Source organism: Tenrec ecaudatus, chromosome 2 (genome assembly GCF_050624435.1).
Source record: "Tenrec ecaudatus isolate mTenEca1 chromosome 2, mTenEca1.hap1, whole genome shotgun sequence".
NCBI classification, from domain to species: Eukaryota; Metazoa; Chordata; class Mammalia; order Afrosoricida; family Tenrecidae; genus Tenrec; species Tenrec ecaudatus.
In genome coordinates, this window is record NC_134531.1 from 212,402,526 (window position 1) to 212,417,183 (window position 14,658).

The window sequence follows — 14,658 nt, forward strand, 5'->3', positions numbered from 1 at the left end:
TTCTAAAAAACTTCCACCACTGAGTTTTCTCCTCTGCCCTCTTCCTCTAGAAACCAGGAAAGCGCTCTGCATCACCTTCGCTCTGGGGGCCGTCCTCGCGGGCGGGGTGCTGGCCGCTGTGCTGCTCTGGAGGTTCTGTAAGTGCTGAGGGAGTCAGACTTTGGTGTTTGGGGGGGGAGGGGGCGTGCTGGGGCCGGGTCTCTCAGACGTGTCCTCGTGTCCTCGTGGGGTCCAGTCTTCCAGCCGTCAGAAGGAGGCTACTCTCCGAGCTGAGGAAGCCCGGTCCACAGCCCTTCCGGAGAGGCCTCGCTTACAAAGCGAGCCTGTCTTCGCTTTATCTGTAGCTGTGGCGTTGCTGAAGTGCCCAGACCGGAAGCAGCCAGCGCCTTGCCCTGGTGCTTCTATGTTTCCTTCAAGGCTGGGGGTGGAGTGTTTACTCGTCGGACTGCTAACCATAAGATCAGCAGTTCAAAGCCACGAGCTGCTCTTTGGGAGAAAGATGAGGCTTTCTCCTCCCATAAAGAGTTTCCGTCTTGGAAACCCTGCGGGGTAGTTCTGCCCTGTCCTACAGGATTCCCAGAAGTCAGAATTGACTCAATGGTAGAGAGGGTGTTGTTTTTTCTCTCTCCAAGTTTTGACCCAGGCCGTGGGTTGTTAGACTCCCCAGATGGTGAAGAATGTGGCTGCTAACTGACAAGGTAGAGGTGTAAGTCTACCTGGAGGGACCCCAAACGAAAAGCCTGGCCGCCCACCTCCCACAGGTTGGAGGCTCGAGGGCTCTGTGGAGCAGGCATGGGTCTACCCTACACACATGCCGTTGCCACAAGTCAGAAGCCACTGGGTGGCTCCTGGCTGGGCTTGGTTTTGGTGGGGAGCTAGGTGCCACCTGAGCAGAGGTGTCCTCTGCCTTGGGGCCGCACTTGGTAACTTGTCCTCAGTGTACATGGGCCGCCTTGGGCCCTCACCTGCTTGAGAAGTCCCTACAGTCTAGGTCTTTCCGCCAACCTGGGACAGTTCAGACTCGGGTCCTTCCCAGATCACTGGGGTCACCTGGGAAGGAAGGGCAGCAGACATGAGTGAGGGAGTGCTGCCCTGCGCGGTGATCCCAGCTCAAACTCTTCTTATGCATATTGGTGTCAAGGGCATAGCCCTTCCTACTACAGAAAGAGAAACACATGATCCTCACTGTGGCCAGGTGCCTGGGAAATGCACGAAGGTGCCTGGATGGCACGGTGGGATCTGTGCCAGGCTGTTAACCGCAAGGTCAGGAGTTCAAAAGCTCTGGCCACTCCTCAGGAGGAAGATGGGCTTTCTACTCCTGTAAAGAGTTACCGTCTCAGAAACCCATCGGGGCAGTTGGCAGTTGCACTCTGTCCTACAGGGCTGCTGTAAGTTGGCGTCAACTCAAGGGGCGAGCGGAAGTGTGGGCATCCTCCGTGGGCACTGTGGGGCAATCTGTTCCCCTCAGGGGCCTGGGTCTTGGAGCGTGGACAGCATCGTCGTGGTGGGTGCTGCGGTCCATCTGCTTCACGGTGTGACCGGCTCTTCTTCCTCTCTCCCGACAGTGGACAGCCAGTGCTCCATCTCAGGGATCGAGTGTGGCTCCTCGGGGACCTGCGTCAGCCCCTCGTCCTGGTGTGACGGCATCTCCCACTGCCCCAGTGGGGAGGATGAGAACCGCTGTGGTGAGTGCCGGGACCCCTCCGCCAAGGGCACTGCAGCAGCAGCTGCCGCCGGGCACCAGGCAATGCCAGGCGCCGCCGGGCCAGAGGCCAGCACAACCCAGAGACTGAGCCTTGGGTCTAGTCCCCAAGTCACAAAGAGGGGAAAAGAGGTGGGAGGGAGGGAGTGGGGCCAGCCTGAACTCTGCCCTTGGAAAGCTCCTGCTTCTAGCCGCCCAGGGCCTAGTCTCCAGGAGGTTAAAACAGATGGGTCACATTCAGACTTAGAAGGGGTACACGCTGTGTCCTTTTCAAGGAAAACCACCTTTCCGTTCCTTGTTGGATTGTCATAAAAGACGGCGCCTCTGTGCACACACCGATGTCTAGCTTTTCAAGGTGCTCGATGCCAAGGGCGCTGGAGTAGCAGTTCGGCCTGCTGGGCACTTGTGCTCTGCACACTGCGGGTGGGCAGGAGTTAGAACAGACTCGAATCAAGGGTGAGGATGAGAGGTGCAGGAACAGCCCCCGGGAGGAGCCCGCAGCCTCCTTCCTGCCATGCGAGTCGATGTCTGCTGGCGCAGCCTGGTGCTGGCCACGCCAATGACCACACGCTGGCTGCTCGCCGTCGCCCTGGCATTTGCCCTCCATTCTGGGGCAGGGTGGAGGTGAGGACTGAAGGGGACTGTCACCTTCTTCTCTGGAGGTAACTGTCTCTGACAGTGTAGGGGGTGGCCAGCTTCTTCTAAGCGACTGTCCTTTCATCTCTTTCTCTTCTCCGCTAGCCTTTGATACCGATCTTAGTTTGCTGGGGCTGTCATGACAAAGCAGCTCAAGCTGGCCAGCTTAAAACTCAGGTATTTCCTGCTGCACAGTTGTGGAGGACCCAAGTCCAAAATGAGATGTCAGCAGGATGGGTTCCTTCTGCAGGCTCAGAGGGAGAATCCGGCCCACGTCTCTCTGCTCTCTCTGGAGATGCCTGCCCGTGCTTGGCCTTCCTTGGCTTGTAGCTAGCTTATTCCTGGCCCACTCCCTGTCCTGGCGCGGTCCTCTCTCTTGGGTGAGTCTCTGTGTCTATGGTCTTTCTCCAGAAGGATCCCACTCTTCTACCAGGAGCTCGGTGGTGTGGCGGTAAGGAGTGAAGCTGCTAACCAAAAAGCTCCTGGTTCAAATCCGCCAGCTGCTCTGTGGGAGAAAGATGAGGCTTTCTACTCCCCTAACTGTAGAGTGACAGTCTCAAAAACCCACAGGGACAGTTCTGCCCTGTGTTATGCAGTCGGCATCCACTCGATGGCTGTGAATTTGAGGTTTTTGTTTGCTTGGCTCATGTACCTCGGGACTTCTAAACGTTCGTGGAAAAATTGAGTTATGAGATAGTGAAAAAAATTTTTTGATAGATTTGTTGGTAGTACACAATCCACACCTACAATTCAACAGTTCAATCCTATCAAGAAGACTTGTACTGCCACCATCAATTTTAGAACACGTTGAGGTTTTTTGGAGATTCCTTGTAGGATTAGGGTTAGGTTGATTTAACAAGTAGTGTTTTCAAAACAAAAAGCAGGGAAACACAGCCCTCCAGGCAATTCCACCTGCTTTAGAACTGCCCGCTTGCAAGGCTACAAAGAGGTGCTGACCCGGCTGGCCACAGCCCTTTCTCCTTCAGGTGGTGGAGGCCCTCTCAGCAATTCAGTTAGCAGCCAAGCACCGAACCGCTGCGCCACCAGGGCCGGACCTTAAAGGATGCCCGCATTCCCACGCAAGATGACATGCAGCCTTTCTCTGAGTCTCTCCCGGCCCCAGCCGGGAGGTGGCTGTTGAGGCCTGTGAGCAGGCCTGCATCCCATGTTGGGGCTGCCCTGGGGTTCTTTCCATGGGAATTCAGAAGGGTCCCCATACAGAGACCACCTTTCTCCCATCTCCATCCAGCTTGCTCCTAACCCCTCAGGGTTTTACTTCGAAACCATGCACAGGCCCTGGCTGAGTGCTGGGAAATGACCCTGCTCTGTCTTCTAAGCCTTCCTTTCCCGAGCGCCTCCTCAGGGAAGCTGGCTTTCCTGTCCTGGTTCTCACGTCCAGAAGGAGCCCTGGTGGGACAGTGGTTACACGTTGGGTTGCTAACCCCAAGGTTAGCAGTTTGAAACCACCTACCGCTCCTTCTGAATTCCCATGGGAGAAAGATAGGCTTTTTACTCTTGTGAAGAGTTCGTCTCAGGAACGCACCGGAGCAGTTCTCCCCTGTCCTTAGAGGGTGGCCATGAGTCGGCATCGACTTGATGGCGGTGAGTTTGGTTGGGGGTTGCTCAGTCCTCAAATCGTGGCATCTGTGTAAGGGTGCAGCTGCTCCTGGCTGGGAGGATTTCTCACCAGGGCCACGGAGCTCTTGGTGTCCTGCCCAGTGCCAGCCTCGCTTTGACCTCCGCCCTTGCTCTCAGCCCCAGCCTGCCCTGCAGCTCAGCCAGGGTGCTTCCCGGGGGAGCGTGGTGTTTGGAAAGAGCACTGTTTAAACATCGTTCCTTTCTTTGCTCAGTGATGACATAATTATCACCTTGTTCCTAAATCCATTGGGGGGGGGCAGGGGTGAGCTGAACAGAACACAGTGACGATCATGTGTGTGTGTGCGTGTGTGTGTATGCATGTGTGTGTATAAGCACCTAAGCTCCAGCAAAAGTATTTTAACAGATTCAGTTGTATTTCAGGAAGTCCTCCAGCAGGGAGCACATGGAAGTGGATCAAAATTCAGGAAGTACAAAGGGAGATGGAGTGGGAAGCCATCCCGCTGTCCGCTTAGCGCCCACTCACGCACATACCAGCTCATCCTCCCCTGGCCAGGGACTGGCTGCCGGCTGAGCTCCCCCCCTTCCTGCGTGTTTCTGTGTGTGTGCGCTCACAGTGCCCTTCCTGGGGGCTGAGCTCCTCCCGCTGCCCGCTCTGCAGGAAGGGTGCTTTGTGGGGAGGACCCAGGACCCACAGAAGGGACAGAGCTGCGGTGTCCTGACAGGGTGGGCAGTGGCGAGGACTGCTGTGTTTTTATTCTGGACTAGGGCCAGCCCTCGGCTGTCCAGGCAGGGCTCCCTAGCTTGCAGGGTGGTGTTCGGTGCGTTGGTGTGTGGTGTGCTGTGCTGTGGTGTTGTATAATGCTCTGTGGTGTTGTATGGCATGGTATGGTGTGTGAGGCTGTGTGGGGGTCTGTTGCCGGGAGTGCTTGGTATGACGCTGTATTGTCTGGTGTGCCGTGGTGTGGTGGTGTACCGCATGGCTTGGTATTGTTATAAGGCTGTGTGGTGGCGTGGTAGGATATGGTATGGCAGCGTCTGATGTGGTATGCTGTGATGTGTGGTGTGGTGTTAGGTTGTGATGCTGTGTGGCAGTGTGCTGCAGTGGTGTGGGTGTGGTGGTATATGGTGTGGTGCTGACTGGCCTTGTCTGTTGTGTGGTGGCGATGCTTGCTGTGCAGTGATGTATGGTGATGGGCTGTGCTGTGTGTGGTACGGCATGGTGTTATATTGTATGGTGTGATGTGCTGTCACCTTGTACAGTGTGGTATGGTGTTGCGTGAGGCTATGTGGTGATATGCTATTGACTGGTGTTTGTAGTATTGTGCTATGCAACTTTGTGTGGTGTGGTATGCTAAGGTGAGGCGTTGTATGATGTGGCATGATGTTGTGTTGTGTCGCTGGGCAGAGCAGTGTGGTGTGCTGGGATGCGGGATGGCACGGTGCTGTGCTGTGCGGTGGAGCGCCACACCGTCTGTCCCTCACAGACTCTCTCCCCCCCACAGTGCGCCTCTACGGACCTAACTTCATCCTGCAGGTGTACTCATCCCAGAGGAAGTCCTGGCACCCCGTGTGCCAGGATGACTGGAGCGAGAACTATGGGCGGGCAGCCTGCAGAGACATGGGCTACAGGTAAGTGTGGCCTCCATGTCCCTCAGGGGTAGTGTCTTCATTGTGGCAATGACAGCCACAGGCAGGAGCATAAGAAAAATCCATTTTCTCTCTGCTCCTCTGTGGCCACATAAACTCCGGGTCAGTTGTCTCCGCAGAAGAGCTCCCTGCAAGCAGTAGGCAGAAGCTAGCCTGCTGGGCACAGTGGCCTGACCCATGTGCTCCTCCCCCCCCCCCCCCCCCCCGTCCCTGCTGCACCCTGCCTTCTCCTGAGCCCACACGGTATCCAGTGTAGTGCACGATCAGAACCTGTCCCTTTGTTTTCCAAGAGACTTCTGTTCTGAACAGCGCAGACAGGCCACTGCCAGTTGGCATCGGACTTGGGGGTGTTTGAGACTGAACCGTTTCTGTGAATAACATCTTCTGGTGTGGATGCTTGCTTTTCAGACAAAACTTTTACTTGAGCCACGGCGTAGTGGACGACAGCGGGGCCACCAGCTTTATGAAGCTGAACACCAGTGCGGGGAACATCGACCTGTACAAGAGACTGTTCCACAGGTACTGGAAATTCATCCCGAGGAAAGGCGTGCCGTGAGCCCCAGCAGCAGGGGCCCCGGGACCCCTCACTGTCCAAGGAGAGTTCCCAGAGCGGCCGTTCTGCATGTGACTGAGATCTCACTGGGAGGAGGTTAAACTCTAGAACTGGAATGGTTGCCCTGAGCACGGCTGAGCATATTCCTGGGAAGCAGCTACGGTTCAGTTTTCCACTTAGCCTGTGGTCCCTGGTGACACTGGGTAACGTCACAAAATCAAGGATTCCGTTTTGTGGACTTTCTCCCAGATGTTGATGGGTCTGTCTCCTCTGCCAGGAGTGGCTTTTGGAGTTACAGAGTGCCTGGGAGTTCCCATTAGCTGGCGGGATGCACACAACCATGCGCGAACTGGCTCAGGTGTCGCACTGAGAGTCCTGCTTCCCAGGGACCCCCTCAGTCCTGACCTAGGGAGGCTTGATCCCCTAACCCCAACCCACGCACAGCTGTGTCAGCCGAGCCACATTCTGGGGCTCTGGGCGGGAGAGGCCGTTGGAGTTCAGTGGACATTCCCTGTCCCCTCACAGTCATGAGGAGGTCCTGCGGATGAGTCACTCTACCTTGCAGATGTGTGCCTTGTGGCCACATCACTGTAATGAGATAGCTGCTTCCCCCACCCCTGCCGCCCCGTGAGTGGCTGTGGTCCGCCCGAAGGCTGACTCAGCCCCACCCCCAGGAGGCTGCGGGCACCCGCAAGTCCCAGCCTCTGTATCTGCCACACTCTGGGCCACACTTGATCCGCAGGGCAGCTCACTGGGGTCCAGGGGTGGGAGTGATTGTAAACAATACGTCCTGTGCTTGGTGATGTAATTCTTGAGAAGTTTCAGCAAGAGTGTCTGCTCAAGCTAGGTTTTCGTTGTTGTCGTTTTTTACTATTTTTGTTTTGCCTATGTTTACAATATTGGCATTCTTCCTAGAACCATTATTCTTATTGAATGGGGCTTTTCCTTTTTTTAATACACTTTATTTTTTTAGAGCAGTTTTAGGAATACAGAAACTTGGGGAAGTTTCCCAAAAAGTTTGTGGAAGAACTCCAATGATCGTTTCATTCCATAGGAGTCTTGGTGGTGTAGTGGTTATGTGTTGGGCTGCTAACCACAAGTTCAGCAGTTCAAACCTACCAGCCACTCCATGGGAGAAAAATGAGGCTTCCTACTCCTGTAAAGTTAGTTACAGTTTTGGAACCCCACTAGGGCAGTTCTGCCTATTCTATAGGGTCATAAGGAGTAGGACTTGACTCAATGACAATGAGTTTGGTTTGTTGTGAGTTTTGTTGTTTTCCATTTGTCCACAAACATGTTGAGGCCCCCTCTGATGACAGAAAGTTTCTCATCTATATTTTCAGCCCTTTATTAATACCTTGCCTTCCTGGGTCCATTTGCTACAATGGACCTGCCAACATTGATACATTGTTAGTAACTCAAGCCCATAATATGCATCAGGGTTTGCTCTTGGTGCTGGGAAGTCCTACTGGTGATGATTTTCAAAAACTCAAAACCAAACTCACCACTATTGAGTCGATTCCAATTCATGATGACCCCATAGGACAGAGTAGAACTGTCCCTTTGGGTTTCCAAGACTTCACATGTTTGGAGAGTTAGACAGCTTCATCGTTCTCCTGTGGAGCATCTGCTGCATTTGAACCACTGACCTTGTGGTTCCCAGCTCAGTGGCTAGCCTACTACACCTCCAGGACTCCGTGGTGATAGATTCCTCTGCCTTCAAGACATCAGAATGCTTTTTAACACAAAGGTACATGTTGCGTCCTTGCCTGCACATGAACTTTGGTCACTCCCAGGGCTGGATGGCCCATGCCCAGGTGGCTGGCCCTACCCATGCTGTGAGCAGATGCCAGGTGCTGAGTTTGGGGGCAGATGAACTAACCACAGGATTCTTGTTTCTGTGAGTGGGAGGCAGAGAAGCAGGGTACATTCCCTGAGGTGTCTGGGATTTGGATCAGCCTCAGGAATGGCTGTCCCTGGGAATATCCTAGGCTGGGCGCAGGAGGAAGGAGTGCACCTGTGCCCATCCAAACCTCAGGGCCGCAGTTTGCCTGCCCTGGAAGCAACATAGCTGCCGGCGCTGTTTGTAAATACTGAATGCGGCCTTGTCCTCCTGGGCTACACCTGAAATCTCAGAGCCAAGGAAAATGAGCTGACGCGGGGAGGGGGCAGAGGGGCCTGTCATCCTCTGGCTTGGAGCTTGGGAACTCCCCAGGCGGTGCGGAGGAGAGAAGAGACTGTCATTGTGCGGGAATCCCACTGCTCCTTCTTTCCTTTCAGAAGTTATCCTTTGACAATGGAGTCTCTGGCGGGTCTGAGTCGCCGCTGCTCAGGGGGGTTTCCACGTGAAGGGCGGGTGGCTTTGTGGTTCTTAGGAAACATCTTTTCCTCCTGGGACCATTTCTTCCTCAGCACCGTCACGGTCCTCCAACTGCAGACACGGGCACCCGCCTGTCATCGAGCAATGTTTGGTTTTTGGACTCTCGGTAGCGTGGCCATCAACTGGACAGGGGGGTGTCTTCTTAAGAAAGTGATAGTATGCTTTTCAACTCGATGGCAGTGCGTTTGGTTTGAGTATTAGCATTGGGGCTCATAATAGGTGATCTGGGGGAGGTCCCAGAGAGTAGGATTTTGCTGTGCTTGGATGCTTTCAGGAAATACATGCCATCACAGGTGGACCGAATGGCCAGGGAAAGCTCCCTGAGAGCAGCAGTCTTCCCTCGTGGACAGCAGGGGGCGCTATGGAGTGACATCTGTGATTGGGACCTAATTGGAACACCTGTAGGTAGGTGTTCAGATATGTTCATCAACCAAACTCAATGCCATCAACTCAATTCTGACTCAGTTGTCCTAGAGGACAAGGTAGAAACTGCCTTTGTGGGTCTCCAAGACTGTGACTCTTTATAGCAGGCGAAAGCCTGCCGTGTCTTTCTCCCAAGGAGAGGCCGGTGGTTTGGAATGACTGACCTGGTTAGCAGCCCAACACGTAACCACTAAGCCACTGGGGCTTCCAGACATGACAGAAGGGTGGGCTTATTATTTTAGTTTGAAAAGGGAAGAATATTTTAATAGCTTTTTCAAATGATTGTGGATCTTCCTTTGGGATGGCAGCTAATTCAGCACAAGTGCTGGTTTCTTAAAGGTTAGCTGTGACGTAGAGGTTGAAATCCTACCAGTGAACTTCATGCATTCTGACGCATTAAAGTCCACTCACCTTGCTAATATTTTCGATGGTTCTTTTCACACAGGCAGGATTTTGTAACATCACACTTCGGCCATTTGGAAAATATCAATCTACAGCAATAAGCAGAGTGTCCAAAAGTCGGTTCATTTAATTATGGAGTATAAAAAATTATATTCATTAATATCACATGAATAAAAAGTTCTTGAAATTGAAAAAAATGTGACGTTTATGATGCAAGAAAAGGAAGGAAATTAGAGTGGATACATGGTTTCCAAAATTCTTTTTTTTTCCTACATGAATTTTATCATTGGCAACAAATACAGTCAGTTGTTTACTTTGAGGTATCAGCTCCCAGCATTCATTTCAGAGAAAACATCTGCCAAGTAAAATACACAAGCCTGGACAACTGTATTTGCCGGCTGTCAGTTCTTCTTTCAAGCCACAATGGTGTTCCAATTGTTCCGTGAAAAAGAAACAATGACTTCCACTTGCAACTCAAACCATCACACAGCCCCTTTCCACCGACGCCATCGTGCGTCTGCATTTGGAGTGCTTTCCTTTCACCTCCCACTCTGCCACGTGGAATATCATTACTATTTCTGACTGTTCCATCCATAGCGCTCGCTTGAACAGGCCCTTGATTGCCGGTCGTTTCCTGTGGGTGGGTGCGGGTCAGTGCAGACCAGGACCCCTGGGCCAGTCGGCAGCCACTGCCTTGGTTCGTGTTGAGATGTCAGTAGAGAACTGTTGGTCAGTGAAAATGCTGACGCGGTGGAGAGGGCCAACCATGTCTTCCCACTATTGTGAAAGTCATTTTGCTTTCTTAGTTCCCCTGAAAGGGTTTGGGGACCCCGGAAATCCACGAGCCATACTTGGAACAGAACTGTCCACGACTCCTCTAGTCCAGCATCACTGCGCATGCTCAAGAAAATTCTCCAAACCAACGAGCACACTGTGCTACAATGATTGACATCTGATACGGCTCTAGCTTTAATAGTCTACCTCCGCCTCCTGCAATCAGGGATCTTCCTAAACTGTACACCTGTGATTCCCTTCATCCAGAACCCCGAACTAGGCTGTGATGGGACAGTAGAACACTGTAGCATGTATAATAATCGACATGTTTTTATCAACCCCGGAGACAAGTCCACTGCCAGTCCAGACTCACGGTGACCCTACAGGGCGGGATAGAACTGCCTCGGTGGTAGCGGGGGCTGGGATTGTTACAAAGCAGACTGCCACGTCTTTCTCCCGGGGAGCGACTCCAGCCTTCACATCGCTCACCTTTTCAATTGGGAGAGGACAGACGAACCATGGGGCCACCAGCTCCTTCTCTTTTATAACTATGTGTCATTAATAAGCTAGAGATGGCATTGTAGACCAATGGGGGCAGAATGGATGATTAGATCAACGTTTTGACATTAAAAATGCATTGGTATGAGTTGCTGGTCAGTTGGTTCTGATTCATGTTGACAGGTGTTCAGAATACAAGGGAGGTTCAAAAATTTGTGAGAACATTTCATTATCTTTTAATTCTATTTTGCACACCCTTTGGGGGGCAGAAAAACAAAAAAATATTTTTATTATTATTTTGGTTTTCCTTTGTAGGCAACATTTTTCTTCTCTTTATTCATTGGGATTTAATACATATAGTATATCATTCCATAGCTCAGTCTTGTCAAGTATAATTGTACAAGTGCTACCACACTCCATTTCTAGACATTTTTTATACATAGACTCCTTGACATTATTGCCCTTTTACCCCACCCACCACCCACCACTGTGCCCCCCTTCTCTGAAACCCTTGTTCTATTTGCTGTCCAGGCTCATCAATCCTGGGTTTCATTTACCAAAAAAAAACCAGAACAACAAATAACCTAACTTCAAGAGGGTGACCACCCCCAATGTCATAACGCTTCTGAGATGCACCCTATTATGATCAAGCATAAACAGAATAAAACAGAGTGTCTGCCACAGGATGCCAGAATGATACATATATCTTAACACACCATAGAGGATGTTGATGTACCAAGACCTTGTTTGTCTGCCAACCAACAGTGCACCACTCTTGGTACAGCTGTCTTGCTCCTCAGACACCATGTATTTTCTGACTTACGTCCTCAGGTGACAAGTGTGTCTGAGGGAGTCCAGCTTACCCAGTGGAGTTTCCATGTGGGGCCTGTGCTCCCCCGAAGATCCAGGACTCAGTGTCCTAGTATTCCATGGCACCCAACCTGTGTACTGGGATACCCTCGGATGCCCAAGTTCATTGTTGCACAGTGGGCTTATTCTTGTCTGGATCCATTTAGTCCCAGAGTGGCTTTGTGTGCCATCAGTGTTCTGTGACCTTGGGCACCTTCAACGCCCAGGTGTGGTGAAGTGCTATTAGGGGCTGTCTCCCACTTTCTCAAGATAGCAGGGGACACACACACACACACACACACACTGATTTATTAATTGTTTTCTTTTCATCCGTCACCTCTGATGTTTAGATCCCAAGGAAGAAACACTCCTTTCCGTGTGCACCTGGGTCCAGGATTGGCTGGCGTATCTTATCGTATGTTGGTCAGGGGGTTCCACTCACCATCCAGCTGTGTGGCACACATAGATGGACATGTACTCAGAGATCGCTGTCCTTGCAGTTGGGGCACGGGGTGGGGTTAGCCTCGATGGTCTTTCACTCTGCGCTCCTCCTGGAGGCTCCCTTTGCCTGGATGACTCATTGTGTGCTGGCCTCCCCTTGGTGAGTCTTGCCTTGCCTTCCCCCAGTCACTATGCATCCATCCTCTACTAACTTCCTCTCCCTTCCCCTGTCCTCCTGGGAACCTGCAGAGAGCGATCCTTTCTGTGGGTAAACCTTTCCCTTGTACAAAGTTGTACAGTAGTGGTCTCATGGTGGGCTGCTCACGGTGGTCTGATTTCACTCGGCATCATGTGGTCCAGGGACATCCATGTTGGGAGGATGCACCCAGACTCCCTGACCGTCCTCAGCAGGGGAGGGCCTCCCTCCCTCCCTCCCTCCCTCAGGTGCATGCAACACCATTAGTGTAGCCATTCTTCCTGCTGTTGTAAATGCAAAGGGTGTTTTGTTTCTTTCTTTCTGATTAAGACATAGATGACCAAACATTTACATTTCGATGTTTTCATGTGGATGTGTAACTTCAGTGGCATTTGTTATTCATCCACCATGCTATATGACCATCTCTACTCTTCACTTCCATGGTGAATTCAAATGAATTCTCCACTAGTGGGTTATGAGTTGGGCTACTAACCCCTCCAGGTTAGTGGTTTGAAACCAGGAACCATTTCATAGGAGAAAGATGAGGCTTTCTACTCCCATGAAGAGTTACATTCTTGGAAACCCACCAGCGGCATTTCTACTTTGTCCTACATGGTCGATATGAGTTGAAATCGACTCGATGGCAGTGAGTTTGTTGTTGCTCTTGTTTGGAGCATGAACTCAGCGCCGCCTATGTAATGACCCTCCCCTCCCCTTCCCACTCACCCCTGAATATTCTATATAAATGGGATCATAACTGGCTTGTTTCATGCAACCTGATATCCCCAAGGCGCATTCCTGTTGGCTGTATCACTGGTCATAAGAGACAGAAATATAAATAGCCTTGGGCATCCAGAAGTTTCTGAGTGGCTTCCTTAGAAAGTTAGAGGGCAATTTTCAATTCCAGACATAAAAATGATAGTTCTCGTTCTCTGCGATGGTACTGTTCCTGCCCCATCTACAGATCCATAAATGGAGGCACAGAGAGATTTCAATAACTTGCCTAAAGTCACACAGGTGGGATTTGGACGTGGGGGCTTTTGATCTTACGACTTACTGTGCTGTATGGACCTTCCTGCCTCGTCGGAGTCTTGCACGTGGGGCCTTCTGTTTCTGGGGAGATAGGGAGTGGGGCTCTTGACAGAAAATGCTCCTGTCTAGCTCCTTTGGAGAGACACATGCTTCTTCCTTTTTTATGTTGTGTTAGACAGGGTTCTCTAGAGAGACAAAACCAGATTGCTAGGAATTTGTATATATATACATATAACACAAGAAATTGATAAATAGGTACATTTATTTTAAAAAGATAAATAGATATATAACACTGTTAAATTATATACAGATAGATAGATATATAATACAAGAAATGAACAGTTAAATTATAAAGCAGTACAAATGGCTCTGTGCAACTCACTCCCGTGAGACAGTTGTGAGACACTGACAGTCCTTCAAGTCTTGAGGGCCGCCAGGTAGTCCTCTGTAGAGAGATGTGGGCTAACCCAGCACAGGCAGCAAACAGCAAGGCAGGTCACCAGCTGTCAGCCAGGTCACCAACAGTCAGTCCCCAACTCCAGAGATGTACATTCCAATCGTGTGGTCTTAAAGGGACCTCAACTTACAGCGACACAGTCTGCCGGCTGGCGTCCCACAGGTAGTGTAGCCTGTAAATTGAGACACAGAACAAGCAAGGCAGCCGCACACTGGTCTGATGATCAAAGAGTGAGAGACAAGTAAGGCAAGGCTCACCGACCCATTTATCTCTCCTCCCTTCAATTAATCCCGCTTGTGTTTATCGGCCAGGCTGGCACAGTAAACTAACTATCTCACATGTATTAAAGTGACCAAAGTTCCCCCTCTTTTCCAGTGACATCTGCTCTTCTAAAACGGTGGTTTCTTTGCAGTGTCTAGGTAAGTGCTTCTCAATGTCCCTCTCTTCATTCCATACCTGAAATCCTCAGTACCTTCAGAGAAAGTGTCTTGGGACGGGCAGGGGTGGTGGGGGGAGGTGGGCTAGCAGCCTGGGATGGGCTCCTGGGTCTGTCTCTCTATCTAGCCGCACACACCCTGCCCAGGAAGCACTTGTTTCAATCATGATGTGTTCCGGACACCTTCAGCCGTGGTCTCAGAGCCCTGCCTGAGGATGGGGCATCTTGAGTCACTGACACGACCCGATTCTTTGTGCCACGACCCCCTCCAGCCTTGAGCAAATGGCATTTGGGGGGTGTGCATATCTGACTTGCTCTGGCTTCCCTGTTGCCACAAGGCAGAGGCCAGGCATACCTTCCCCCTCTGTCTTTCTTTCCCCTCCCCTGGCAATTCTACTTCGGTGGGAGGTTCAATGGCTCGTTGAAATGGCCACATCGTCACAGACGATACTCACCATTCTAGGAGTTTATTAGGGAAGTGAAGAGGCCACACACTGGGATCAGAAAACAGTAAGGAGGTACTCGCTGGTCCACAGCAACACCAGCCCGGTCTCAGCTCCAGCCCTCAGCCTCTCAGCCACAAGGCGCCTTGACCTCTGCCTCTAGGGACCAGGAAGCCAGCCAAATGCTTGG

General features: G+C 51.5%; 1 protein-coding gene across 1 annotated transcript in view; it reads left to right on the plus strand.

Moving 5' to 3' along the window:
* The window catches only part of TMPRSS2 (transmembrane serine protease 2), a 38,487-nt gene that overhangs the window by 12,986 nt on the left and 10,843 nt on the right, over positions 1 to 14,658 (plus strand). The window contains exons 3-7 of the mRNA XM_075542912.1: positions 51 to 137; positions 1,566 to 1,685; positions 5,440 to 5,566; positions 5,993 to 6,103; positions 13,965 to 14,008. Of these exons, the coding sequence (XP_075399027.1) occupies positions 51 to 137; positions 1,566 to 1,685; positions 5,440 to 5,566; positions 5,993 to 6,103; positions 13,965 to 14,008 (489 nt within the window). The remainder of the gene's footprint in view (positions 1 to 50; positions 138 to 1,565; positions 1,686 to 5,439; positions 5,567 to 5,992; positions 6,104 to 13,964; positions 14,009 to 14,658) is intronic.